The sequence below is a fragment of the Ceratotherium simum genome, chromosome 17 (genome assembly GCF_057802395.1).
Source record: "Ceratotherium simum simum isolate JZ-2026a chromosome 17, ASM5780239v1, whole genome shotgun sequence".
Classification (NCBI taxonomy): Eukaryota; Metazoa; Chordata; class Mammalia; order Perissodactyla; family Rhinocerotidae; genus Ceratotherium; species Ceratotherium simum.
This window is the reverse complement of record NC_141916.1, coordinates 12,028,708-12,055,572: the sequence shown is the minus strand read 5'-3', so window position 1 is coordinate 12,055,572 and position 26,865 is coordinate 12,028,708. Positions and strand designations below refer to the sequence as shown.

The 26,865-nt window shown below is 47.7% G+C and overlaps 1 protein-coding gene and 1 pseudogene across 2 annotated transcripts; both read right to left on the bottom strand.

The window, feature by feature from the left end:
* Positions 1-4,201: 4,201 nt before the first annotated feature.
* Positions 4,202-16,779, bottom strand: SDR9C7 (short chain dehydrogenase/reductase family 9C member 7). Of its 2 annotated transcripts, XM_004429278.3 has the most exons (4): positions 16,464-16,779; positions 12,956-13,214; positions 12,112-12,275; positions 4,202-5,926 (listed from the first exon to the last, which is right to left on the bottom strand). In XM_004429278.3, exons 1-4 carry the CDS (start codon positions 16,762-16,764, stop codon positions 5,709-5,711), a joined length of 942 nt encoding a protein of 313 aa, XP_004429335.1. In that variant the 5' UTR covers positions 16,765-16,779; the 3' UTR covers positions 4,202-5,708. The 2 variants fall into 2 exon arrangements, 1 of the variants encoding a protein (XP_004429335.1); XR_015554880.1 differs by lacking the exons at positions 12,112-12,275; positions 12,956-13,214; positions 16,464-16,779 and adding an exon at positions 8,669-8,755 and having other exon boundaries at positions 5,838-5,926.
* Positions 16,780-19,483: 2,704 nt separating this feature from the next.
* LOC147914696 (retinol dehydrogenase 16-like) lies at positions 19,484-26,714 on the bottom strand (annotated as a pseudogene).
* Positions 26,715-26,865: the final 151 nt, after the last annotated feature.

Below are 26,865 nucleotides of genomic sequence, written 5' to 3'. Positions count from 1 at the left end.
ATCTAGATTAATAGAAATATACCCAAGTCATACCTCTGTCCCCCACATACTCCTTAACCCACTGGGTGGCTGCAGTGGTGCTCTCTGCCTTGGTGACATCCAGGATCACTGTCTCTAGCCTGTCTAACATCTGGCCCCTCAGCTTTTCAGTCTCCTTCTCCATCAGACACCTGGTCAACACCCTCAAGCCTCACAGGTCCAGCTGCCTGGCCAGAAGTTTCCCAAAGCCCAAGTCACATGTCACAATTAAGTCGTAGTTGCTTTGGAGGTGGCTCACCCATCCCCTACCTCTCCAGGTACCAGAGCAGAAAGTGGTAGAGCCACATGGTGGGGGGAGTTCCTCCTCCTCCTTCAGTAGATGAGAAATTCAGATCTCTCCTTTCCTGGCAAATTTAGAGAGAAGAGTTGGCATTGCTCTCCTTGCATACAAAGCCCTCTGAAATGCCTCCTAAGTGGAGTTTCAATTCTGCCTCTGAAAATTGTTTATTTACTGTTCATCTTCATCTCCTGGTTGAAACTTGTGCCTGATTATTAAAAAAAATACACACAATATTTAAAATCCTCACTCCTTCATTAGAAGTTCCAAAAGGAATATTTTGTTCATCATTCCACGTTTGGAATTAAAATTCTCTGTATCTGTTTTTTTCTGGTCCAGGTGCAGTGTTTACACTGTTGTTTAAGAATGTCTCCAAAGGTCTGACTGGGCAATAGTTCAGTGACCAGCCAGCCCCATGTTACTCTGGAATGCACTCTCTCCTTCTCCTATCACTTTTGGGTTGAGGTTCATTGGAGATCAGAGAGCTTGCTGAGGCTCAGGGGAAAGGCAGGCACATCCCACAGGAGAAGAGGAGGCCCATGGAGGACAGAGCCTCCTCTGTCTTCACGGGGAAAGAGGTGGAAGAGAGGCCCAAGCAAGGCTGGTTAGGAAAAGTTTCATGGAAATGGAAGCAAGACACATCACAAGCTGGTGGCCGTGTGTGTGTACAGAGATGCTCCCCAGGCACCAACACAGCAATGACACATTCAAAGAAGAGGATTTTAGAACTAGAAGGGCCTGCCCTGCCAGTTGCTTATAAAGTATGTATTTACTTTCTCTGGGCCTCAGTTTTCTCTTCATTACAACTGGAATAATAATACCCTCCTTTAAAGGTTTGTGAAGATTAAACTGCTTAGAAGAGTGCCTGGCATGTAGTAAGCACTATATAAGTGTTTGCTATTGTAGTGTGTGGTGGACCACAGGGGCTGGAATCCTGAATCTGCCATTTATTAGCTGTGTAATCTTGTGTAAATTACTTAACCTCTCTGAGCCTCAGTTTCCTCCTCTACAAAATAGGAGTAACCTCACAGGGCTTGTTGCAGAGATTAAATAAAATTACAAGGATAATGTATGGAAAACTAAGCATAGCGCTTGGAACTGAGTAAATATCCAATAAATGCTAATTATGATTATTTCTATTATTTTATTGTTACATTTCTCTCATCATCTCTAGTCTTGCTCCTGTTGTACCCCTCCAATCCAGCTCATTCCAACTCATTCCCCAATGGCAGCAAAAGTGATCTTCTTTAAAAGTAAGTAGCCTCAAAACAAATCTATAGTGACAGCAAGCACATCAGAGGTTGTCTGGAGCCAGGAAGATGGAGAGGAGGATTAACTGCAAAGGGGCACCAGGGAACTTTCTGGATGAGAGAAATGTTCTATATCTTGATGGTGGTGGTTGCACAGGTGTATTCATATGTCAAAAACTCACCAAATGTTACAGTTAAAAGGATGCATTTTGTTTTATAGCAATTTTACCTCAATACCATTTGTTTTTAAAAAAAGAAAAAAGGTAAGCAGCCTTGTTGGTCATCTATTACATTATTATATTTTCTCTTCTCAATGGCATTTATCAGTTTATAAAATTGTGTCATTCGTTTCTTTATATGTCTATTGTCCAATTCCTCCTCCTATCAGAATATAAACTCTTTGAGGGCAAGGACTCTGTCTATCTTGTGCACCACTATAACTCCAGTATCTAGAACTACCCCTGGCACATAGAGAACAATAAATTCTTCTTGACAGACTAACCGATTAAAATCCTTCAGTGGTACTACCTCCAAATTATATGCTGATTTCATCCATTCTCATCATCCCCACTATCACCACCTTCACCTAGGGTACCATAATATCTTGCCTGGATTATGCAATGGACCCCTTGCGAGTCTTACTTCCACCATTGCCCCTTCATTTCCACAGAACCCCTACAGTAATCTTTTCAAAATTTAAATCAGATCACATTACTCCTCTGTTTAAAAAAAATGTGGAGATTATTTGATTAAGAGACTGAATAAGTGAATAAGAAAAGAAAGGGCAATTTAAAACTCTAGGAAAATACAAAAGCTATACAAGAAAAGTTATGATCCTAATATGAAATAAACTGAAATATAATATTGGAGCAGATATAAATCTCAGTCCACAAATTTAAAAAATATCTCAACTATTAATGATGGGGTGGGGCCGGCCGGGTGGCTTAGTGGTTAAGTGCGCGCGCTCTGCTACTGGTCGCCCGGTTTCGGATCCCGGGCGCGCAGGGATGCACTGCTTGTCCGGCCATGCTGATGCCGCGTCCCACATACAGCAACTAGAAGGATGTGCAACTATGACATACAACTATCTACTGGGGCTTCAGGGAAGAAAAAAAAAAAAAAAAGGAGGAGGATTGGTAATAGATGTTAGCTCAGAGCCGGTCTTCCTCAGCAAAAAGAGGAGGATTAGCACGGATATTAGCTCAGGGCTGATCTCCCTCACAAAAAAAAAAAAAAAAATGATGGGGTGATGGGATAGCCCTCAGAGAAAAAAATTATCTATCTGAGTAGGTTACCTCTTAAATGTCTGCTGTCCCAGTCTACATACCCTTTATATCTGGTGAATCTCTACCACATTCCTTCCATAGTGGGAAACATGAGTCTCCTGTGAGTCACCCAGGGTCTCATCTGCCTAAACACACAAGGCAGCTGTGACTCTCTTGAATCTTGCCACCTCCTCAACGTACTAGCAGAAAGTGAACCCTGATCTCTCCCGCTCTGGAGCTCCAAACCTCACCCTCTTCTCTCATCAGCCAGAGTGAATCTCCTTGTCTTAGGGGGAGGGCCCTGCTTCTCTGAGACATTGTGTACACCCACAAGCCACATTCCCTTTTGCTTCTTTCCCCAAATCCTGTAATTTCTTTAAAGATATTAAGGTTGGGGGAAACTAAAGCTGGAGAAAATGGAAGAAATATGTCTGTTCTATTCTGTCAAATATCTCACTGTGGGTAAAGAAGCACTACATTTGCTCCCTACTGGAGTGGGGAAAAGGGAGACAGGAAACCAAGGAGCAATGAAAATGTGTAAATTAATATCTCAAAATATTACCTAGCCATAGTCTCCCTCCAGTAAATTTTTGTGTCTTCAACAAATAAAATTTATTTTTGACCTAGATTCAGCTCTCTCAGCAGAGTCCGAGTCTTGAATTTTCCAGGGCAGTAGGCACTGTGACTGACTCCCCAATGTTCCCATCCAGTCCCATGATTAATTAAAACAGTTCATGGTAATTTACCTCCTTGGCAGTGATTGGTTCAGCGTGGACAAACCTAAGCCAATGTGGGTCAATGAGATTCAAAGAGAGCCTTGGTGAGGGCTCTGGGAAAGGAACTTCCTTAATCTTTAGTGCCATGGAAGACAGGCTCTTTCTTCTCCTATAAATTGCGAATGAGGAAGCACAGAGTTCCCATTGCCACTGGCAGCCATACCACAACAATAAAGATAGTTGGATTTAGGATAAAGCCAACCCTGTGGCCGGCAGAGCAAAGGAGTAGAAAGGACCTGCATCCTTGGTGCCATCATTCAGCTATGGGGTCCTGCCCTAATTCTTTCTTTGTTGTTTAAGTCAATGTGAGTTGGTCTTTCCATTACTTGCTGCTCAATGCATCCCATCTGGTATAGAATTTGGTGCCCGGAATAGAAGTGCTGCAAATAACAGACTTAGTGGGTTGGTTCCATGGAGGCCCCCCAAAAGATATGTCCACGTCCTAATTCCTGGAATTTGTGAACATTACCTTAGTTGGAAAAGGGGTCTGTTGCAGATGTAATTAGTTACATTTTATTATTTTCAAGTTCAGCCAGATGTTGAAGAAACACAAATTAAAGATATTTTAATTAAAAAATTCACATTTGACCTTTATTACATGACCATTCCTCACGATAAAAAAACTCTTTTCAATAGAAGTTCACATTACTTAGAAGTTTAAGGCTTTTTTTTTTTTTTTGAGGAAGATTGGCCCTGCGCTAACATCTGTTGCCAATCTGCCTCTTTTTTTTTTCTCCCCGAAGCCCCAGTACATAGTTGTGATCATAGTTGTAGAGTTGTAGCTCTTCTATACGGGATGCTGCCTCATCATGGTTTGATGAGTGATGAGTAGGTCCGTGCTCAGGATCTGAACCAGGGAATCCCAGGCTGCTGAAGTGGAACACGTGAACTTAACTGCTACGCCATCAGGCCAGCCCAAGGCTTTTTTTTTTTTTTAATTTAGTTCAATGACTTATTTGACAGTGTTTACTAATTCCAGAAATTTATTCTCCTATAACTAACACCCTAGTCTGGGAATCTGAACACCTGAGTTCTGTCTTGGCCACCAAGCTGGGGGGCCTTGGGTAGGTCACTTCCTCCTCTGAGCATCAGTTACTTCTATGGAACTATCAGTGGCTCCCAAGTGCCCAAGTACATCAGAATCATCTAGGTCCTTGTTATAGACACAGATTTCTGGGCCCCATCCCAAGCCTACTGGATCATATTTTCTAACATTGGGGCCTGGGAATCTGTATTTTTAATTAACCAGGTGATTATGATGTACAGCCAAGTTTGGGAACTACTGAATTAGATGAGCTCTAGGGTTCTTCACAGCTCTAAAAATGTAATTTTCTGATTTGTGTTTCTTGTATCACTGTCTGTCCTATCTCTGCTACTAGATATTGTGCTAAAAAACAAAAACACAAAATAAACAATAAAAACTCAAGACCATGATTTAATTATCTTTATATCCTTCCAGCACCTACACAATGCCTGGTATGTAGTAGGCACTGAATAAATATTTGAAGAATTAATCAATGGTGATTAAATAAATGATTATTATTTCACGTGGATCCCAATTACCTAGGACAGAGAAATCTAAAGAGAGAGAAAATATTATAAACTTTTGCCTGATGTAATTTTGCACTCCCTGTCTCCCCTACTAAGTACTTCAAATAAAGGGTCATATGAATGAGGTTATTGCATATTTAGAGACCCAACAGGACAGTGGTTGAGACTGTCCTGCGGGCTAGATCATCCCACAATATTTCCCAATGGTGGCAATAACTGAGGGAGGCTCAGGCTTCAGCAGAAACTGGTTTTCCTCTCCTTGATTTTTCCAGGTCCAGAAAAAGCCATATGCTGACTGGGTGACATTTGTTCTTGGGGCCATGCTGCAAGTCTTTGAAGGTGCAAAGGCCACCTCAGGCTTCTGTGGGGACCCAGTGAGTGGGAAGAGGCACTCATCCTCTGTTAGAAGTTACCCATACATTCCCAGCAGTGGGTGTCAGCCAAGCAAAGTGTCCCCCAGAACATCTGACACCACCTCGTGCGACCCCACAGTCCCTTCTCCCACCCTTCTCCCCTACATTCCATTGACCACCCCTTGGGCTTCCCCAGCTCAGACACTGTCTGCAGGCTTTGGAAGGTACCGGCCCAGGATGAAATCTGTCACAGGGGTGGGCAACTTAGCCAAGGGGACGTAGAGAAGTTTGGCATCCAGGCCAGGGTTGTAGCGGATGCGGGGGCTCCGGGAAACAATGGCGTGCTCCATGCTGTTGGTAACCTCTCCGATCCTTGGCTCTGCCAACTGCATCATGTTTTTTAACTTGTCAGTATCTGTTTGAGGGTATAGGCAGGAAAAAAAAATCAAAGGTTCTATTATTCTTCATGAATTCCATTTAAGATGGTTTCTTCTGAATTCCAAGTTCTCTGTCCATCAGATCGCTGATCTAACATTTCAGGCAGATCTACCACACCCTCCGGGTTGTTCTTTACACAAACACCCTGTAAATAATCTTATTTCTCTTTCTGAATTCGACAGTTGTGTATTGAGTTCCTACTATTGCATTCGACTAGCAACAAGAACTGTGCCCAGTTCTGCCACTTATTAGTTGTGTGACGGACGTTGAGCTTAAATTGTCATCATCTGTAAAATGGGGATAATGATACCTGCCCTAGAGAATAATAAAGATGAATTATAGCAGGGTAAACAGTGGAGGAGGACAGGAAGAAAACAAGCACATTAGAAAAATTGGAAGGAAATGGGTGAAAATATTGACTGGCTGGTGGGATTCCTAGTCACTGGAGGTTTTCTTTTCTCCTATGTACATCCTAGAGTTCCCAAATTTTCTACAAAAGCACACAGGAAAAAATCTTTATTAAAAAATAGTAATGCCGCCCTTACTTTGATCATAAGGCCATCGTGGGGCTCAAATGATCTAAGGCACAGATAGGCACCTTGTAAGGCTCTAACCAATGTGAAGGGTCTTCTGTTAGCACTGTGCACACGGGTGTGAAGATGGGTACAAGGCACCCAAGTGGTCCAAGTCTGACAAATCTCACAACACAAATAAGAGGCAAGCCACATGATACACTTATGGGGTCCTGATCTGTACCCTCGCCCCAGGACTCTGGGGCAGGGTCCCCTCAATGGGACTCATACTCCACTGAGAGCCCTAAGAACTCCAGAAGAAGTGGTGCCTGAGAGTCAGACTTTGCAACAAGGAATTAAAACTTGAAAACAAAGAGGGAGCAAAAGCTGGCCGACTTTGAGGATGGCCCAGGAAGGCAAGGAACTCACTCGCTCTGCGCAGGACCCTGGTGGCTGTTGATGAGGGTTGTCGTTCAAGGACCCTTCACCCTCATCTCCGAGGAACTCCCTTTCTGTTTCCAAGAGAAAAAACTCCAGCAGTGAAGAAGGCACACTACATTTTGGGGTCCCAAAAAGAGCCGCACTATCTTAAAAAGCCAGACTGTCTATACAGCCATAATGTCTTAGGAAGCCAACACTCTGTCCTCCATCCTTGGGCCTAACACAGAGTCCACCACCAGCAGGTCCCAGGCAGAGGAGTGAGTGTCAAAGGACTCGTTCAAGATGCTCAGGGCTACGTGTGCTCCCTCAGAGCCAGGGAAAGCTGTGTGGGCTGTTGGGGGCCGGGCAAGCTGATATGACAGATGGCTTTGGAACTAGGCTCTGAAAATTGGGGAGGACTCGCATAGGCAGTAGGGTGGAAGAAGCTACCTGAGACATGCAAGTAGCGTAGGGCACATTCTCTCATTGTTCTTTCAAATATTTATGGAGTTCCTATTTTGTGCTGGGCACCCTGCTAGACACGGAGTGGGAAGGGAGACAGAGGTTCCCATTTAACACTTGTCACTCTCCTCGACAGTGAAGAAGAACATAAGCTTTGGATTCAGGCAACTAGGAAACATTTGGGTTATTGTGAGAATTAAGCAAGGTAAAGTCTACAAAGCAGGACCAATCGTTCATTTTCTGTTTCCTTCTCTTTTGCCAGGGACAGGTCCTTGGCTTCTGATCTAGTCATTCCCCAGGAAGAAAGGGGACAAACGGGGAATTTTTGGTGGCCTCCCCACAGGGTTGAGACAAAGAAAGAAACTTAGCTGGTGGCTTGCTGCCCCTAAGCCATGCTAACCAAGACAGGCTGTGGCTCAACTCCAGGCTTATTAGGACAAGAATGCTGCTCTGTTCACGTGGCTATCCCATTGATTCCATGTGCTGCTGCTTTGGGAATGTGCCCATGTCAGGCTGCAATTAATTAGCCATTTCCAACATGGTTCTATTTTGGGTGTAGTTAAAAATCACTCCAAGATACCTGGCCTGGCCCTGGGGTTCACAAGCCAGGGGCCTGTTTGGTTGGCCCCAATAACTTGGTGGAGTTTGTGCCCAGTGGTGCTGTACACTCACTCTGAAATATTTCTTCAGTGTGTCTCCACAGCACCAGCCCACCAAAACACTACCCTACAACACACACGCACACACACTTCCCGCGACCACCATTCCTTTGCCCGTTCCTTCACTGAGTTTCTGCCATTGCCTCCCAGCCGGTCTCTTGTTTCCACCCTCATCCTTCCCACAGCACACAAATCTGATCAGGTCATTTCAGAGCCATTTAAAAGGCTCTCCAATGCCTTCAAGATAAGAGTCACACTCCTTAGTGGAGCCATAAAGCCTTTTGTGATCTGACTCCTAACCTCTCCCAGCCTCATCTCCCACCACTGCCCCTCACACTTCACTCAGGCCACACCAGTAACAACAATGATGGCTTAGGTTTGTTGAACTCTTATTTTATGGCTGATCTGAGTACTTTACATTCTTATTTAACCCTCCTAACAAGCCATGAGAGAGGAATTATACTTTATAATGAAGACTGAAGTTTCGAGCGTTGTGTAACCCGGTTAGAGGAACTGCTGTAATCTAAACCCTGACTCCTCACTGTCATCAAAAGCACACTGTGCTATGTCAGGTCCCCAAAATGCTGCTCATGCCCCTCCCTCTGTGGGAAACATCTGCCATCTTTTTCCCTATTGGTGAACTCCTATTCACTCTTCAAAACTCACCAAGGCATCAATAGTCCCCTCTGTGAAGGCTTTTGTGGCAGCAGAATTAAGTCTCTGTACTGTTGCTTTGTTTTGTACACTTGCCCATTGTTGCACAATTCTCTGTGTGGTGTGGTATGTGCTTTCAGACCTGCCCTGCTAGGTTCCCAGAGACTTTGACTCATTTCTGCATCCCTATAAACACTAGTTAAACAGAAGTGAAAATTAGAGTATATTCACTCTGAAAAATTTTTATCTAAAAGTAGTCAAATGCTTGCCTTAAAATTTTCCTCTGAAATCATGAGGTGGATGACAGAGGAATCAGCTGATGGTATTTTATAAACCCAGTCCTCACTATTCTTCAGAAGAACGATATCAGCTTTGCAACATGTGGTTTTCAGAGGTAATTTGCCTTTCTACATATTCTTTTATAGACCACACTGAAGACTCTACAAAGTCTGCCTGCATCGAGCTATTTTACTCAGAAAATGCCTTGTGAGGCTTCCAGACATTGGCTGAACTGTGTTCCACTCCAGCCTCACAGTGGCCCCATAAATAACTTGGATCACTCTTTGCTAAGGGAGAGTTTTAGGGGGATCTCACAGAGGATATATATTATTCCCCCTCCTCAACATCCAGTCCCTTGGTTAGAGCAATAGTTATAGGTTTCTCTCTGGGGATCCATGCCTCTCCCACTCTGAGACCTTTGGTCTGGGCACAGCTCATGACCCAGCCTGAGCCAACAGATCTTCACATTCTCCGGGCACAGTGATGAGCTGAGGGTTGGGTGCATCCTGAAGTTCCTTCTGATTCTGCTGTCATAGGCCCACTAAGTCAGATTGAATCTTAGGCCTTTTTGGGGAGCTACTGGAAAGGACTATCCCTGGGAGGAAATGAGGAGATACTGAAGCCATGTGACCTCCACGGGGGAGAGAGCTTGTGAGACTGGAGCCAAGACAAAAGAAGCAGAGCCAAGGGCCTGCCCCTGTGGCCTAGTGGTTAAGTTCAGCGCGTTCCACTTCAGCAGCCCAGGTTCAGTTCCTACACCACTCGTCTGTTAGTGGCCACGCTGTGGTGGCAGCTCACATACAAAAGGAGGAAGATTGGCAGCAGATGTTAGCTCAGGGCAAATCTTCCTCATCAAAAAAAAAAAAAAAAAAAGCCAAAGTCTTTAAATTGGTCTAAAGACTTAAAAAAAAAAAAAAAAAGAGGAAGAAGAAGAAGCAGAGTCAAAAAATAGGGGGAAACTAAGTCCTAATGACATCATTTGTTGACTGGATCAGGCTGTACCTGAAGCCCATATCCCTCAATTTTTTATTAATGAGTGTCAAGAAATTCCTTTTCTGCTTAAATAATTTGGGTTGGATTTTCTGTCGCTTGTAACTGAGACAGTCCCAACTGACGTAAATCCTTAGAACTTTTTTCTCCTCACAGAATTCTAATATGTCCAGAACTAAAAGATTACTTTCACTAAGGAATACTTCTCTGAATATTTCCCCCTGACTCTTTCCTAAATCAAGGAAAGAATGATACCTCTATCCACCAGGTTTCTTGAACTAAACCTAGCACTCATCCCTGATGGCTTCTTCTGTCTCCCAGCACCAGCACATCTAACATACACCTGGCATCTATCAACTTCTTTCCATCTCCTCCACCTTCTCTCTAGTCCAAACCACCGACGTGTCTAGCCTGGAATACCACAGCAACCAGAGCAGTCTTTCCTAATCACAAATCAGATCGCATCCTTAATCCTCAGTGTGCTTTATCCTGTGCCCTCTCTGCTCCCCGACCCTGCTCCCCACCGTCTGGTATCCTTAAAGTTCCTCTAAAAGTTGCCTGCCTCAGAGCCTTCCTGGAAAAACTTCCCTGCCTAGCCCCTCTTTCCACTTTCCAGCAATGTCTAACTCATTCTTCCTCGAAGTCAACTCAGAGAAGCCCTTCCCCATGCCGTAAGTGAACTGGGGACCCACTCCCAACCTCATTCTTTTTCCATAGCCCTGTGCTTCTCTCCATGGTACTTATCCACATTTGCCATTAAATGTGTGTGTTTTTATTAAGATCTGTCTGCCCTACTGGGCCTTAAGCCACATGCAGCGAGCTGTACACCTGGCTGCTTGGTCCCCTCTCACCCCCCAGCCCCACACAGTGCCTGGCATGTGGCAGGCTCCCAATAAAACGTGTATTAAGTGAATAAGTGGCTGTCATGGTTTTGATGTCTTGGCTTTTGCCTCCGTTGATGTATGATGTCCAAGAGAGCATGTCACTGAAAGAACCATGCCCCCTACACCTCACCGACCCCCCCCCCCCCCAGACAGTTAACCATCCCCTGCCATGGATTTGATCTGAATGATTACATTTAGCCCATCCAGAGTTTCTGTGTAAATTTTAAAAATTCATCACTTTCGATTTGGGATAATTACTACCTAAGAGTCTCCCTTTGCCATGCAAGAACTTATAGCTTGTAGGGACCAGTACCATGGAAAAAAAAGGAAGCCATACTCAGTCTAAGAAAGGCTAAAAACAACAAACTTTTAAATCAAATTGTTCTTACCAGGGACCAGCTAATAGTCTAAGCACTTTATGTATATTAACTCATTTAATTCTCATAACTCAGTACAGATGAGAAAACTGAGTAACTTGCCCAAGGCAAGCAGGGGAGCTGAAATTTGTGCTCAGGCAGCTTAGTGCCAGAGTCTAAGAGCCTACCCACAACAGTAAATTGCATCTCAGAGAGGCTCATGGAGGCCAAGTAAAAGAGAAGAAAAAATCTGGAAGAACTGCACCAAGTTTTCAGGCAGTATAGTAAACGGCTGAGATGTCCCTCCTCCACCCTCCAAAGACACCTGAAGTTCATACAGACCCTTAGCTCAGGGAGAAAGGGAGCCGCCCAGAGCCCCTTCCTTTTAAATACTCACGTGCTCCTTTGCCTCTATATTGATTTAACAAGCACTTAGTGTGCATGAGACACTTCACAGATATTAATCCTCATAGCAGTCCTGCGAGGTAGGCACTATCATTAGCTCCATTTTACAGAGGAGAAAACTGAAGCAGAGGGCGACCAGCTAACATGCCCAAAGTCTCCTAGCTGACAAGTGGCAAGCCAGGAGTGAAACCCAGCCGTCTCGCTCAAGCAGCTGTGCTTTCAGTAACTTCTCTGTTCTCATGTCAGTGCATTTTCACCTGATTCACCCACATAATAATGTGTTGGGGGGCAGGTGCCAGGAGTTGGCAGCATTCCCGGCCAGCACCTCTCCCAGCACCCCCATCTCCTTGGCAGCTATGGTTCTGCCATTCCCAGCAGATGCCCACTTGGTCTCTACTCTCAAATCCCAGCTCTGCCACTAGCTGTGTGGCCTTAACCCTTCTGAGCCTCCATCCCATCATCTGTAAAATAAAAGCAAGTCAGTGACCCCTAAGATCTCCCTGACCCTCTCGGAGACCCCTCTCCCTCTCAGGTAACTCACAGACACGGAAGTACTCCTCTCCATAGCTGTCCCGGGTCTCCTGAGGTAGCCGCTCCCACAGCTTTCGCATGCGCAACTCTATGCCCTCCTTGCCCAGAATGGACGTCCGATAGTTCCCTGGCTCGATGATGCTGACTTTCACCCCAAAGTAGCGGAGCTCACGCCTGGGAAAGAAGAGTTGGACTCAGTCTGGGACACCAAGATGACAGAGGATCATCAGGGAGAGTCACCTCTGACACCTCTAGAGGGGCTTATCACCCAGGAACCTGGAGCCCCCCCAGCACCTGCACCAGGCCAGGCATTGCCTTCATGCAAGTAAGCCCTGTCTTAGGGCCTCATCCCTTCCCAAACCTGTCTCCAGGCAATTCGCATTAGGCAAACCCAGCGAGGAGGAAGTCAACAGAGAATCTAGACCAAAACCTTGCCTCCCACCAGGTCCCTCCCATTCAGCCCCACACATAGCACCCACATAAGGAAGAGAGTGAGGATGTCTATGTGAGGCCTGCATCCTCCCCTGAGGGTCTGCCATGGCCAAATTTGCCCCCAGACTTCTCTGTTTGGGGGACTTTCCCTCCTACTCCCACAGGCCCAAACAGGGTTTCACTAACTCTGAGACAACTCAAGGGAAGGCAGGGAGATAGCCTCCTATCACCATCCCACCTCTGCTCCTCATCCCTTCTTCTCCTGGTCCTTGTGAAAGGCCCCCTGGGGACTAGCCCTCCTCCTACTACTGTTTTAGTTTCCTCCAGAACTCCTCTGCTCACATGCTGTCCTCCCAGCCCTCTGTTCATGAGGTGAAACCCCCAGGACTCCCACCCAGAGTGGTTGGCACCAGCACAGTCACCTGATGCTGTCAGAGAAGGCCTCGACACCAAACTTGGAGACGCAGTAGCCACCACCGATCATAGCCACAATACCACCGGAGCTGGACATGTTGACGACCCTGCCCCGGGCTTTCTTGACCATGGGCAGCATGTGGAGGGTCACTTCGATCAGTCCCACCAGGTTCACATTGATCACTTTCACAAAGTCCTCTTTGGTCAGCCATTCATTGGGGCCACTGGGGAGGCCCACACCAGCGTTGTTCACCAGGGCCCAGAGGCCTGAGGGTGTGATGGAGGGAGAGAGAACCATACAGACATCAGCAGCCTTTCTGGAAAAGCACCAGGTCCACTACCCAGCAGCTTGGGGCTGCCGAGGATGGTTGAGCAGGTGCACAAGGGCCAAGACAGCCCGGCTGGGGCCGTGGAGTGGGGAGCTAAGATAGCCCGAAGGAAGATGTGCCTTTCACCAGTTAGTTTTCCCTACAGGGGCACTTCTCCTGATTCATACAGTCTGCCAGCTGGCTGGGGCCCTGTGCCAGCTACAATCCAGGCTTTAGCTAACAGGACATAAGCTATTAGCTCTGGAAAGAGAGAGATCATTTTCATACCAACGAATTAATGTTTGAAGTCCTCCCACATCATGCTTCCCTCTCTTGATTTACTTAAGTGTAAGAAGCCAACTCCATTTCACACATTACCAAAATCAGGCCATTCATTCATCCATCCATTCACGTGTTCATCCACTCATTCATTTATTCATGCATCTGTCCTCTGTCAGTTACATAGGAAGGTGCTAGAGACATAAAATGAACAAGACAGGCTCTTATCCCTCAAGGAGCTCACAAACCAGAGAGGAAATAAATAATATTTATAAATAAATATATAACACATTTAAATAAATTAATTATGGAAAAATGTGATAAGGGCTCTCTTTGAGATATTTCATTTGAGTTGTTATAAATGGAGAGGAATAATGCTAAGTACTGTCATTCAGCTCTGCAGGGGCCCACGCTTGAAGAGCCTCAAGTTCTAGTCCTGCTTTGACCTCCAGCCTCGAACAAGTTACTTCCCCTCTCTGGGCCTCAAGTTCTTCATTGACTGGACTAGAACAGCTGTTTCCAGCCTGTGGTTTGCAATCCTGAGAGCTTTCCAAGCCAAACTCCAGAACCTGCTGAGGGAGATGCAGAAGTTTGACTTGCATTTGTGTTACATATTGAACTTCCAAGTAAAATTCCACTTGGAGGAGGATGTTTGGTGCTAACAATACATTGGAAAAGTCTCTAAATGATCCCCAAGGATGCCTTCCAGCTCTTCTATTCAGGGATTCCATGATCCTCACTGCCCTGGCTCCTTCCCTTCTCTTCCCTTCCCCCCATCCCACCACCCCACCTTGACCTCTGCAGCCTCAAGATACTCCTCTGGGCACTCACTCCTGAGGGCAGGTCTAGATGTAGATACCACTCATGGTCCAACCCTCCCCCTAGGCCTGGGGTCCACACACAAACCATGCCTCACCCCATCTTCCTGCCTTCCTCCAATTAGAGAGACCCCAGGAGATCAACTGGCTGGCAGGACTCAGAACCTTCCCAGTTAGAGGGGACTCTCATGTCTTACAGAAGAGGAAATGAGGCTCCTGAGATCCAAAGACTATAAAACCCAAGTGGTCTCTGCCTGTGGGCAAGGGACACACACTGCCACTTCCTCTGACCATCCCTGGTAAACAGCTCTGCCTGCTGGCAAACCAGGACAATCTTAATTTTTTTCTGCAAAAAGCAGCTAGAGAACTGTCAGAGCATGTGAACAGCTTCAGGGCTGTGCCAACCTGCCATGTCCAGAGACTCTCAGGGACAACAAGAAAGCATGTAAGAACCCTCCCCCCATTTCCCAGGGCTTCTTAGACCAAGGATGTTGCCCAATGGGGTAGGCAGAATAATGGCCACCAAAAGTGTTCCCACACTATTCCCTGGAACCTGTGAATATGGTGGATTACATGGGAAAGAGGAATTAAGACAGCAGATGGAATTCAAATTGCTAATCAACCTACCTCAAAATGGAGAGATTATTCTGGGTTGGCATGTTGAGCCCAATATAATCACAAGAGTCCTTCTAAGTGAAAGAGGGAGGCAGAAGACAGAGAACCAGAGAGATGGCAGCATGATAGGGACTCGGCCCAACGCTGCTGGCCTTAAAGGTGGAGGAAGAGGGTCACGTGCCAAGGAATGCAGGTGACCTCTAGAAGCTGGAAGAGGCAATGAAATGGATTCTCCCGTGGAGCCCCCAGAAAGAACCATAGCTCTGTTGACACCTTGATTTTAGCTCAGGGAGACCCATTTTGGACTTCTGACCTCCTGAACTAAAAGATAACAAATTTGTGTTGTTTTAAACCACTAAATTTGTGTTAATTATTACAGCAGCAACAGGAAACTAATATACTCATTGACTCATTAACATAAGTGGCTCAAGGCTGAATGTGGGCCGCTGTGCAAGGCAGCCTGTGGAAAAAAGAGACTCACTCTTGCTAAATTATTCATTACTTAGTTCATTGAACAAATATTTATTTGAACAGCTTACTCGATGCCAGACCCTGTTCTAGGTACTAAGGATATGCAGTCAATAAAAGAGACAAACAGCCAGGCCCCCCAAGGAAACTTTATCCTAGCAGGGGAAACAGACAATAAATAAGAAAAATTAGTAAAATATATTGTATATAGGATAGTAGCAAATGCTAAGGAGGAAAATAAAGCGAGGAGTTACTGCCTGACTCCTGCCGGGCCCCGGGGCTCTCCTGCCCCAACCCGTGTGCACGGACCCCAGACTAGTTCACTTAGGAGTCAGGACTTCCTCCAGGCTGCTGCTTCTACAACAGAGCCACCCTGTTCCTTTCATTCCTGCGCCCACACCCTGTGCACAGGAAGCTTCCTGGGTAGGTCCCCACACAGTCCTGACCCAGCCCACAGCCTCCTTTCCCAACAGGAGCAACCACTCTGACGTTGGCACTTACCCTGAGGTCAGCCCAATTTCCACCATGAAGTGAGGAAGAGGACAGATCTCTCTCTCTCTCTAGCCTTCTAGCCTGACACAGTCAGGGACAGCAAATGCCTCCACTTGGGGAGGCCAACCCCATGTTCCCTTCCCCCTCCCCCAAGCCTGACCCCGACAAGAAATGTGCTCACATTTCTACAGGAGCTGATGGTTAGGACCACCAAAGTCCCAGAGAGGCAATTCCATCTTTAGAGGTTTGGACACACAGAACACATTTTCCCTCTCCCTCCTCCTATTGCAACCTCCCCCAGAGCCCTCTGAGTTCCTGGGAGAGAAAACTTCCTTGGGAAATCACCCCTTCATGTGGACAGACCAAACCACGCAACACTTTCCAATCCCACTGATCCAGAGCCCGAGCCCCTTTCTCTACATCACCTCTCCCACCCCATCTGAACAACAGGGTCCCTGAAACTGTCAGAGGCCTGTGGGAGAAAGAGAGAAGAAGAAGGATAAACTGAGGAAGCCAAAGAATGCAATTCGCCCCACCTTGCTCGCCCACTTGGTCCCTCACCCACTGGGCCGCTGCCTGGATGCTCTCCGTCTTGGTGACATCCAGTAGAGTGGTCTGCAGCTGGTAGGAGGTATCCTGCTGAAGCTTCTGGGCCCCCTCCTCAGTGAAGCATGCAGCCAGCACCCGCATGCCCCGATCGACCAGCTGCCTGGCTAGCAGGTTCCCAAAGCCTGAGTCACAGCCCGTGATGAAGACATACTTGTCTGAGAGGTTGTGGACCAGATTGCAGTTCTTGAACCAGCGGTACATAAAGGACAGGTCCGTGAGAGCCGCCATAGGGATCAGACGCAGGAGACAGCAGGAGAGGCTGGTCCTTTGAGCCCCAGTCTGTTGGAACCAGCTGGGAAGAAGAGCTCTCCTCCCTCCCACTGCTGGTGAAAGATGCAAGGCCCCTGGGTGAGCCACTCTGTAATTTTTGTAGGTGGATACCTCACCACACCAATTAGCCTAGATGCAAGAAATTCAAGTCCAACCTGAAGTCTTGTCACCTCAGACATCCCACGGCTGCCTCTCTCTTTCCCTTAGCCCTGATGGGCAAAGGTGCCAGGTAGGGAAAGACCCCAGTGGTGATGTTGGCGCTGAAAGGTGGCTCACCTGGGTGGTCTGAGCAGGGCAAATGAAGAAGGAGGACTCAGAGAGCTCCCCTAAAAATCCCCCGCCTCTGGCCCAGGGATCAAAATCATTTGTCATGAGTCCAAGTGTGTAAATAAACTTAATTTTTATTTTCAGGGGAAAAAATTAAGGTAAATTCATTAATGTAAAATGAACAAAATTGGTTTTGTGCCCTCAAAATCTCAAGAGAAATGAGTTCCAGGACATTAGCTCTTTGGAATTCTCTGCCATTAGGGGAGATTAGGAAAAATAAAGGGTTCCCCAGGATGGATGTGCCTCCATTGTCCTGAGGCCAGAGGCAGCAGGGTCCTCCTATAAGGGAGGCTAGTGATGTGAGGTTCCAACTCCCAGGAAGCAGAAAGACCAAGGGGCTCAGGGCCTGGGCCCCTTGGGAGGTGATACTCAGGTCACCAATAGGGAGCCCCCATTGCACTCCAAAGAAGCCCAGCTCTTGCCCTCACCCCATGACCAGGCTAATGGAGGGAGTCAAGGACTGAGGACACGTCAGCTCCCACAAGGCAGGGCCCCCAGTGGGCATTTTCCTTCCACTCCCAGGACCAGGCACACACTGGGTGATTTAGTGATCTGAGGAGGCTGAGGGGGGGTGGTAACAATGGAAGGAAGGGACTATGAAGTCAACTGACTCAGTGGCTAATTGGATGTGCAGAGCAAGGTGAGGTCAGGAGTCAAAGTGATTCTAAGGTATGGGGCTAATAACAGGTAGAACCACAGATGGCAAGAGAAATCAGGAGGGGGGACACTTAGGGCATAAGGAGGGAAGGTGGGAAAAGAGAGAGTTCTGATATGAACATCACTGAGATGAGTCCCAGCCAGGTGATGAGGATGGGTCATGAGTTCCCTGGGCAGCTGCAGGAAGGATCTGGGGCGAAGTGGGATGACACATGGGAGAAGCAAAGGACTGGGGCCAGAGACCTGGAAAATTGGAGGGAAGGGAGAGATTCCAGGCAATGGGGCAAAGAACTCACAGAAAGGTAGGAGGGAAGCTGCTAAAGAAAAGGAAGTAAAGAGATGAGACAGAGGTGTGGATAGTGGGAGCCGTGGCCTGGATTGTACAAGATGCAAGGACAGAATGATGCTGGAGTCTATGGTGGTTCTCTTGATAAACCTCTAGAGTCACCATGCCTCAAGATGAGCCTGGGCACCAGCTCATCCCAGGGAACCCAGAACCAACTGCCCACACCTTTCCTGTCTACACTGTCTGACACAGAAATGGAGCCACGAAGTTGCCTCCAGTGAAGGGACAAGGGTGAATCCCCATGCTCCCTACCTACCAAGGTTGGTCAGCTCCAGAATCAGATAAAACAGGTGTCACCTAGGGAAAGGCCAGAGAGCTTGGCCATTCTATACCAAGAATGGTAGGAGTGGGAGGTCAGATCGTGGGCCCACCTCTGGGGAGCAGACTCAAAGCCTGTGTGGGATGGAGGTAGGAAGTGATGGAGGCAAACTTCACCTACTTCGTACCTACCCCAAGGCGCAATACCTCCTACACTGGGTCTGGGAGGCGTCTCCCAACTCTGCCTCCTGGGTGAGTGAACAGGGAAGTCGTAGCTAGGGGAAGTCAGAGCAGGCCCAGGAGTATCCCAGTTCTTGAGAAGACAAGTGAGACCCAGGAGTTGTCTCTGGATCTGGAAAAGGATGACTTGAAACCGCCCCAACACGGGCCTGGGACTCCCTCACCATCTCATGGGCCTCTCTGCCTACTGCTGGCCAAAGCAGTGCTCCCCCTGAGCTCAAACTCCCAACATCAGAAAATGGAGGCCATGGAGTGAGGGATGGGAGGGCTGCAGGACCCCATAGAGTGCTTTTCCTCCCGGGGCTGGGAATGCCACCTACTCTCAGATGACAGGCCTCTCTGCTGTGTTGGCACCTGAGGCTAATGGGTCAGGCTAGTGGTCACCTTCCACATGCCCAACTCTGTCCACATGTATCTTCAGTAGAGAGGGGCCTTCACCTCCTCCAGGCCATTTCCATCCAAAGGGAGGGGGAGACTGGTCAGGGCCAAGGCACAACTGAAGAGGAGGACAGAGGCAGAGCAGGCTCAGGTGGGGCAGAGCCTCTCTCAGCTGCTTACAACCTCCCAAAAGTGTGGATTCCTCAGGGTGGCAGGGTGACCATGAGGCTCAGAACCTTGAGAGGCTGCCCAAGGAACAGGGCACAGATGTGTGCTATTGGGTCCCTGTTCCTTTGCTGCAAAACTTTTCTTTCCTCCTAATATCCTCAGAGTCCCAGGAGAATCCTGGGGCAGAGGTGAGGAGGAAGGCAAGCTACATGACCCTAGAGACTGGAGATCTCTCTCCCCCCACCCCATTTCCCTCCTCGTGAAGCATCACTCCTCCCACAGCACCCCAACTAGACCCCCAGGCACCCCAGCGTTAGCTTCACAGGGCCTTGGCAGGCTTTGGGTACATCCAGTAGATCCTGGCATCCACCAGGAAGGAGGGCATGTAGCTCATGGGGAGGTAGAAGAGCTTGGTGTTCCAGCCAGGTGAGTATCAGGTGCAAGGGTGGCAGGAGGTCAGTGTGTGTTCCATGCAGAGTGTCAGAAAAGGTAGATTCAACTTGCAGTTTTTCAAAAGATGTTATTTTGATGTCTGTTCAGGATGAGAAAGGACCCTTATATACTTCCCCATTCCTCCTCTCCAATTCACTGCTCTAATTTGGGAAGAAAACTTCAAAGCATTCTTGTGCCTCCCTAAACACATGCCCCAAATCTAATCTATCCAGATTCCCCATGGAGTTCCCAATCCGTACCCCAAGAGCAAGTGCTCCACACTAAACCACCTCTGGCTCTATTCCTGGAATATCTAGACAACATAAATTGGATGTTTCTAAAAACAGTAGAAATCTAAATAGATGAAATTCCTGGGACCCCCAAAATCATGCTCCAAATGGAATCCATGGATGTCATTGGAGTGTGTCCCAACTCTTACCCCAGGAACACTCTCCACACTAAGCCCCCTCTGATTCTACTCCTGAGAATATGAGCACTGCATAAACTGGAGGTCTCTACAAACACTGGAAATTCAGGCCTCTGAAAACCAGTTGCTGTAATGCCAGCTTGCCATGAGTCCATGGGTGTCCTTCCTCTCTGACTTCAGCTTCCTCCTTGTGATGAGGGGTTCAGATGAGACCATGGTCCCAAGGTCTAACAAGCCTGGATCTGTCCCTTAGGTTACCAGTTGACCACATGAGACCATGGGATGGAGCCAAATGTCCCCATTGTGTGGTTGAATCAGAGCCTGGAGCACGGACCTGAGACCTGAGGAGGCACTAATGATGGACCCAGGCTTCCAGACAATGGTTTGCTTCTCTCCCCACAGTCCACAGCTCACAGGATGCCAGGATCTTCTCCCGATAGATCTCCTTGACCTCTGGGCTGGCCCCGTCCCATGCTTCCTGGAAGCCCTGAGAAAACGTCTCATTCCTGGTCATGCTGGTCTTGAAGTAACTAAGCTCGATCGCAGCTACCTTCACCCCAAAGTGGGAGAGCTCCCTCCTGCAAGGCAGACAGGCAGAGGGACAAGGACTTCAGAGGTCTTGGGAGACAAAACACAACAAACAAACAAGCAAACAAAAACAATACAACCCCAACACAGGACTGGGGTGACATAAACTTGAAAGCTTGGGAAGTTTCAAAGGGCAGTGGCCAGGGGGAGAAAAATTATGATAGCATAGTCTCTGGGTAAGATTTGTACATTGTTTCACATATTTTCCATGCATGTGTTTATTAGCTCTAAATCCTACCTACTCTGCTACCAGGCACCACTTAAGTGCTCTCTCCTCCTGTGTCCCCTTACATCCCATCCATGTCCAGACTTTGCCCATCTTACTTCCTCCACCCTCCTCAATCCTCTCTCTCCCCTCTTCTGCTCTAGTCAACTGTCTGGCCATCTGTCCCCTAAGGAGTCTCTCTCTGCCTGCAGTCTCAGCTCCCCCACATTCAGAGCCATCCTGTGCCCTACAGTCAGTGGGTTCTCTAGATGCCGATTTGACAAAGTAGCTCCCCTGATTAAATCCCTTCCATGGGGTTCCACTGCCAACAGCATGAAGGTCTACAGCCTGTCCAAGGCCCACAACCTTCTGCGAGCCCACACATGCCCACCTGCCCCGCATCCCTCCTGCCATCCTGGACCTTGTCCTTTACCCTGGAGCACCCTGCGGCATAGGCACTCAACCATTACTCACCCTGGGCCTTGTCTGACCTCATTCCCTCATCCAGGAAGCCTTTACACCCTATTTCTCAGGTTGCCAGGTTACCCAGTTCAGTTCTTCAATCCTTACCTCAGACCCCTCTCCAGATCCCTCCCCTCATTCCTCTGGCTACCACAGCCACTGTGGCTAACTTAGTGAAAGCATCATCAGAGATGGCCACAACATTTCTGTATCTGTCTCTTTCAGCTGTCAGAATTTTAGGTCAGGGACCAAATGTTGTCCTCAGACACATTTATTGTGCACTCACAGAGGTGCCGAGAAGTGTCTGTTGAATTGACTCCAATGCGCTATCCCCACCTTAAGGGCTCACTGAAGCTGAATGTCATAGGGGTTATGGACATTGGTTCTGCAGCCACATTATCCTGGGTCCGATTCTGCCTCAGACACGATCTGACTGTGGACCCTCCTCCAGGGCAGGGATAGGTTGAATCAAACTCTATAGGCCTGGGTCCCATCCCAACACCCAGAACATAAAAAATGATTGCCTGGCACAAAGCAAGAAAGAGCGATTTGGAAGGAAGGTCCTCTGAAAAAGGTTTTCCTGGAAGCACAGAAGCAGGAGGACTGAGGAAGGGCCTCTGTCCCAGTCCAATACCTGAGGAAGTTCAAGAAGACCTCAGCGCCATACTTGGAGATGCAATAGCCCCTACTGCAAAGGGTCATCTGGCCCAAGACACTGGAGATGCTGACTACACAGCCCCCTGCCCTCCTTACTAGGAGCATAAGGCTCAGGGTCACCTCGATCACCCCCAACAGGTTCACGTTGAGGATCTTCACGAAGTTCTGTTTGGTCAGCCACTCATTGGGTGCCGTGGGCATGAAGATGCCTACGTTATTTACCAGGTCCCACAGCCCTGCGCACAGTAGGGGCAAGAGAGCAACACTGCGCTGTGCCCAGGGGTTAGAACACAGCTGGGGTTCCAATTCACCTTCCAATTGAGTTTATTTATTGAGTCAACAACAACGTACTACTTAGTATAAGGAAAAAGAGTGCAGGAGAGGAAATGGGGACAGGGTGGCTGCAGGCTGTCAGGGCTTTCATACACTTTGAGCTACTGGATGGCAGGGATGGTCCTTCTCATTTTAGCTCATCGGTGCCTGGCACTCAGTAGGCAATATCCTTTGTTAAGTACATGGACAGAGGTCAAGAGAATAAAGTAGTGTTCTACAAATATCTGATGGGAGAGAGACAGAGACAGGGAGAGCGGAATGCATAAGAGACAGAAAAGGAGGGAAAACTAGAGAAGAGAAAGAAAAAAGGAAATGAGAAAAAGAAAAAAATGTGAATAATTACTTTACACACCTTGGTTGGGGAAGACACCCTTGAAATCCCAGAATTAGGGTAATTTAGGGGACAGGCCTGCACTGGACCTCAGGGGACAAGCTTTGAAACAGGTCACATCAATTCTAAGACACTGTCTGCTCAGGGAGCCACAGTCTCCTTCTATGCTGGGGAATTCCACAGCTTAGCCTGGAGGGATGCCCAGGGCAGGCTCTGGGAGGGGAGCAGGAGGCCTCATGCCATGCCCTAGTGCAGACTGCACTCTTGGCCCCAGCACTGTCTCCCTCTCCTTTACCCTCCCAAAAGGCCACCCTCGCCCCACCCCCCTAGGTCCCTGGCCCACTCAGCTTTCAGGAAACCTCTCTGAAAGAGACAGGAAAAAAAGACACAAAAAGGGTTTGAAATAGCTGGAGGTACAGACCCACAGACTTCAAGTCAGCAGGCGCAGGGTTTTGGGTGAGGAGGGTCTGGTGGGGTGGATGGGGGAGGGGGAGGCAGAGTTTGACCCCGGCAATATTGGAAAGACAATAGGCCCTGCATTATTAGTCCCTCCCTTGCTCAGAAACCTTTCTGGCCTTCAAGAAATGCATGTTCTTTGATCCCATTATTTTAACTTACTTAAATAACATTACTGATAATGTGAACAAACCTTTGTTACAGAACTCTTTACCGAGATGTTATTTATGCCAGGAAAAGCGGGAAACAAACTTCAGCATACGACACTATAGGATGGCTTAAATCAAGTATGGTCTCTCACCATGCTGGCATATATAGACACTGAATTTATGTTTTGGAAAAAATTTGATGAAAATGCTGATCGTAAGATCCATAATGTAGAGAGTAATTAACTCTGGAGGGTGGGATTAGGGTAAATGTTGTTTTACCTTTATCCTCTTCTATGTTTTCTACAATGAGCATGTTTTACATTCATAATCACAAAAAGAAATCAATGGTCTCCTTTTTCACCAAGACAGCAGGCAGCATAATATAATAGACAGAACAGGAACGCTCATTCGCGTTTGACCTAAAGTCCCTTCAGCTCTCCAAGCCTCAGAGTCCTCCTAAGTCAAGTGGGGACGGTCTGAAAGCCCTCAAGAGGGACGAGTGTGAAGGAACCAGCAGGAAAATGTGCACATGCTGAGACTGTCAGCCTGGATCCGGCCTGGCCCAGCCCAAACGGTGCCACGGCAAGCCTCAAGGGCCCAACACCTCCTCCAGACAGTCGGCCCTAAACACAGCTTGGGCTCAACTAAGCCTGGGCTCAGACTCAGCCACCCTAGGACTTATGCTCTGGAGACACCAAAGCTCAAAGCTTTGAAAATCAAAACATCTTGAGAATCTTCCCAGTCAGCAGAAGAGAGGTTTCCCTTGCACAGAGAGCGAAGAAACTAAGAGACACAAACAGGAAGCGGGGTGGTGCCTCTGTTCCCGCACGCTCAGGCACGCAGCCGTCAGACACGCAGCCAGCACCCTCAAGCCTCGCAGGTCCAGCTGCCTGGCCAGCTGTTTCCCGAAGCCTGAGTCACAGCCCGTGACGAAGACATACTTGTCTCAGAGGTGGCTCACTACCTGCCTCTCCCGGTACCAGCACAGGAGGTAGTACAGGCCCACGAGGGCTGCCAGGTACAGCCACGTGGCTTTGCAAGGGACAATGCCTGAAGGCCACAGTCAGGCTAGAGTTCTAGCACTCTCTGTCCTGGAGTCCTCAAGTGTCTTCCTGTTCACAGTCATTCTTGAATTTTGATTTCCATATTGATTTTGATGACTGTGACTGGATCCTGAGAGGCCTGATACAGACACGTTGTTGATTTTCCTAAGTCCCAGCTCCTTCCAGCCACTCCCCAGGTCCTCCCACTCCTCCCTGCTGTCCCCATTCCCCAATCTGCCCTGTCTACACTGGAGTCTCCTCTAACCTAGATCTTACCGTTCAGACTGTCTGTGTTTATTTCATCCCCCACTCAGCAAATGTTTACTTTGGTAATACTCCAAATGATTGAATAAGTCAAGCCTTTATAAGGTATATAATATTACAACATATTATTCAGTGGCATAAAATTCCTCTAAGTCTCCAAAACCTCAATTTTACAGTGAGGGAGGTGAACTAAGATGACTGGGAGATACCTGCCAACTCCAATTTGTACTCAGCCCAGGAATCTGTATCACTCTCTGCAAATACCTTCTCTGTGGAGTCCCTACTCAGAACAACATCAGAACTGTGGAGACAGAGAAAGGCGAGGCCTCAGGAAGCACTGGGCAATTGAGGGAATTCCTGCCCAGCACACAGTGGGCTCAACAAAGCTTAGCAGAAAAGGAAAGACTGGGGTCCAGAAATGCCTCTTCCTCTCCTCCACTGGAGGCTGTGGGGAGGGGATCTGGGCTGGGGAACCTGGGCATGGCAGAGGATGGAGGGTGGTGACTCTAAAGGAGGGGACAGTTGGAGACAGATGGAGAGAGGTTGCTGCTGAGGGGAGAGGCTTGATGTCCCCACGGAAGGGTCTGGGTCCAATCCCTTAGCCACCTCTCCTTGTTTGTCTATCCTGGTGTCTAATCCTGTGACCCCAGGTTATAAATCCTGGAAAGGAAACATTTGCCCTTCTCTTCTGAGGAAGGAAGCGGGGCAGGGATGATCCTACTTCTTTCTTCAAATCCTCCTCAGGTCACCCCACTGATCCCCTGACCTCCATGAAGACATCTGACCCACATCCTATGCCTCCCTGAGACTGGAGGTCCACTTGCTGTGCACTTGTAAACTTTTTAACTTATATTTTAAGGCAAAGATAATCCAGGTAAATTCATGGCGTCAAGACAGACCAAAAACTGGTTCTGTGCCTCCAAATCTCAAAAGAAATGAATTCCATGTCATCAACTCTTTGGAATTCTCTGCCTTTAGCTGAGTCTCCACTATTAGAGGCCATGAGAAACGAAGGATTTCCCCAAAGTGGATGGACCTCCACTGTCCTGAAGAAAGAGGCAGCAGGGTCCTTCTACAGAGGGGCTGGTGGTGTGGGACCCCCCACTACCAGAAAGTAGAAAGCCCCAAGGGTCCCAGGGTTAATAAAGCAACTACTGAGAGAACTGTTTTGTGGACATCAGATACCTGTAAGGTAAATACAAATAAAAAATAAAAAATTAATTTTCCCTGGTGCAATAAGGGAAAGAGATTGCCTTTTTCTTAGAGCATTTACTTCATAAAATTGTCATTGTAAATTCTTTCTCTGCTCTTTGAGATGTAAGTAAATATCGGGGTACCTCTGGGGAGCCCTCACTGCACTCCAAGCAGGCCTTGCTTGTCCTCAGCGACCAGGAGAATGGCAGGAGTCAAGGACTGAGGGCACGCCAGCCCCCCTGGGCATCAGTCCCTAGGGACATTTTCCCTCAATCCCCAGGACCAGGCACCTGGAGGTGATGAGATGAGCTGAAGAACCTAAAGGATGTGGTGACAGTGAGAGAAAGGGACTCTGAAGCCAGTGACACCACGACTAACTGGGTGAGCGGTGGCAAGGGAGGCCAGGAGTCAAAGTGACACCAAAGTCTACAAGCATCAAGATCCTGGGACAGAGCCCCAGCCTCACCACTGCCACCCCCAGACTGCGGTGCCCTCTTCCATTTGCTGCCACCTACTCCAGACACAGAACGTACACTTATGGGGCAAAACGAGCGGTGCAGAAGGTCAAACTGGCCGAGCAGGCAGGGCGCTCTGATGACATGGTGGCTGCAGGAGGCTGGAACTGAGCAAGGAGCTGAATGACCCGTTGAGGAAAGGAACCCTCTCCCAGCTGCTTATAAGGATCTAAGAGCCTGCAGTTCTTCTTGGAGGGGATCTCAAGTATTGACCAGAAAACTGAAGGGGCTGAGAAAAAAACCAGCAGATGGCTGCGAACACAGAGAGAAAATTGAGACCAAGCTAAGACTGACTTTCTCTACAGCTTTTCATGTAGATTAGTATTTGGCTTCTAAAATTTCTCTAAAGGAGTTATATATTTTTGAAAATTTGTTCCTTCTTCTTCTTGGCAGCTAATATGCTTTTACCAAGTTTCAGTATAAACTTTGTTATAATGACAAAAATATTACTAATGTGACTATTACTGTTCTGACCCATGTCCCATTCCCCTCTCCTCCTTGAAACAAATCAGCTTCTATTTTTTGTGGGGGAGGGGTCTATCTGAATAAAGTAACGTGTGTCATTTAAATCTTAGAGTAGGGCATCTTCTAACCTAAGGAAGCCAACAATGTTCTTGCCCTATCATAAC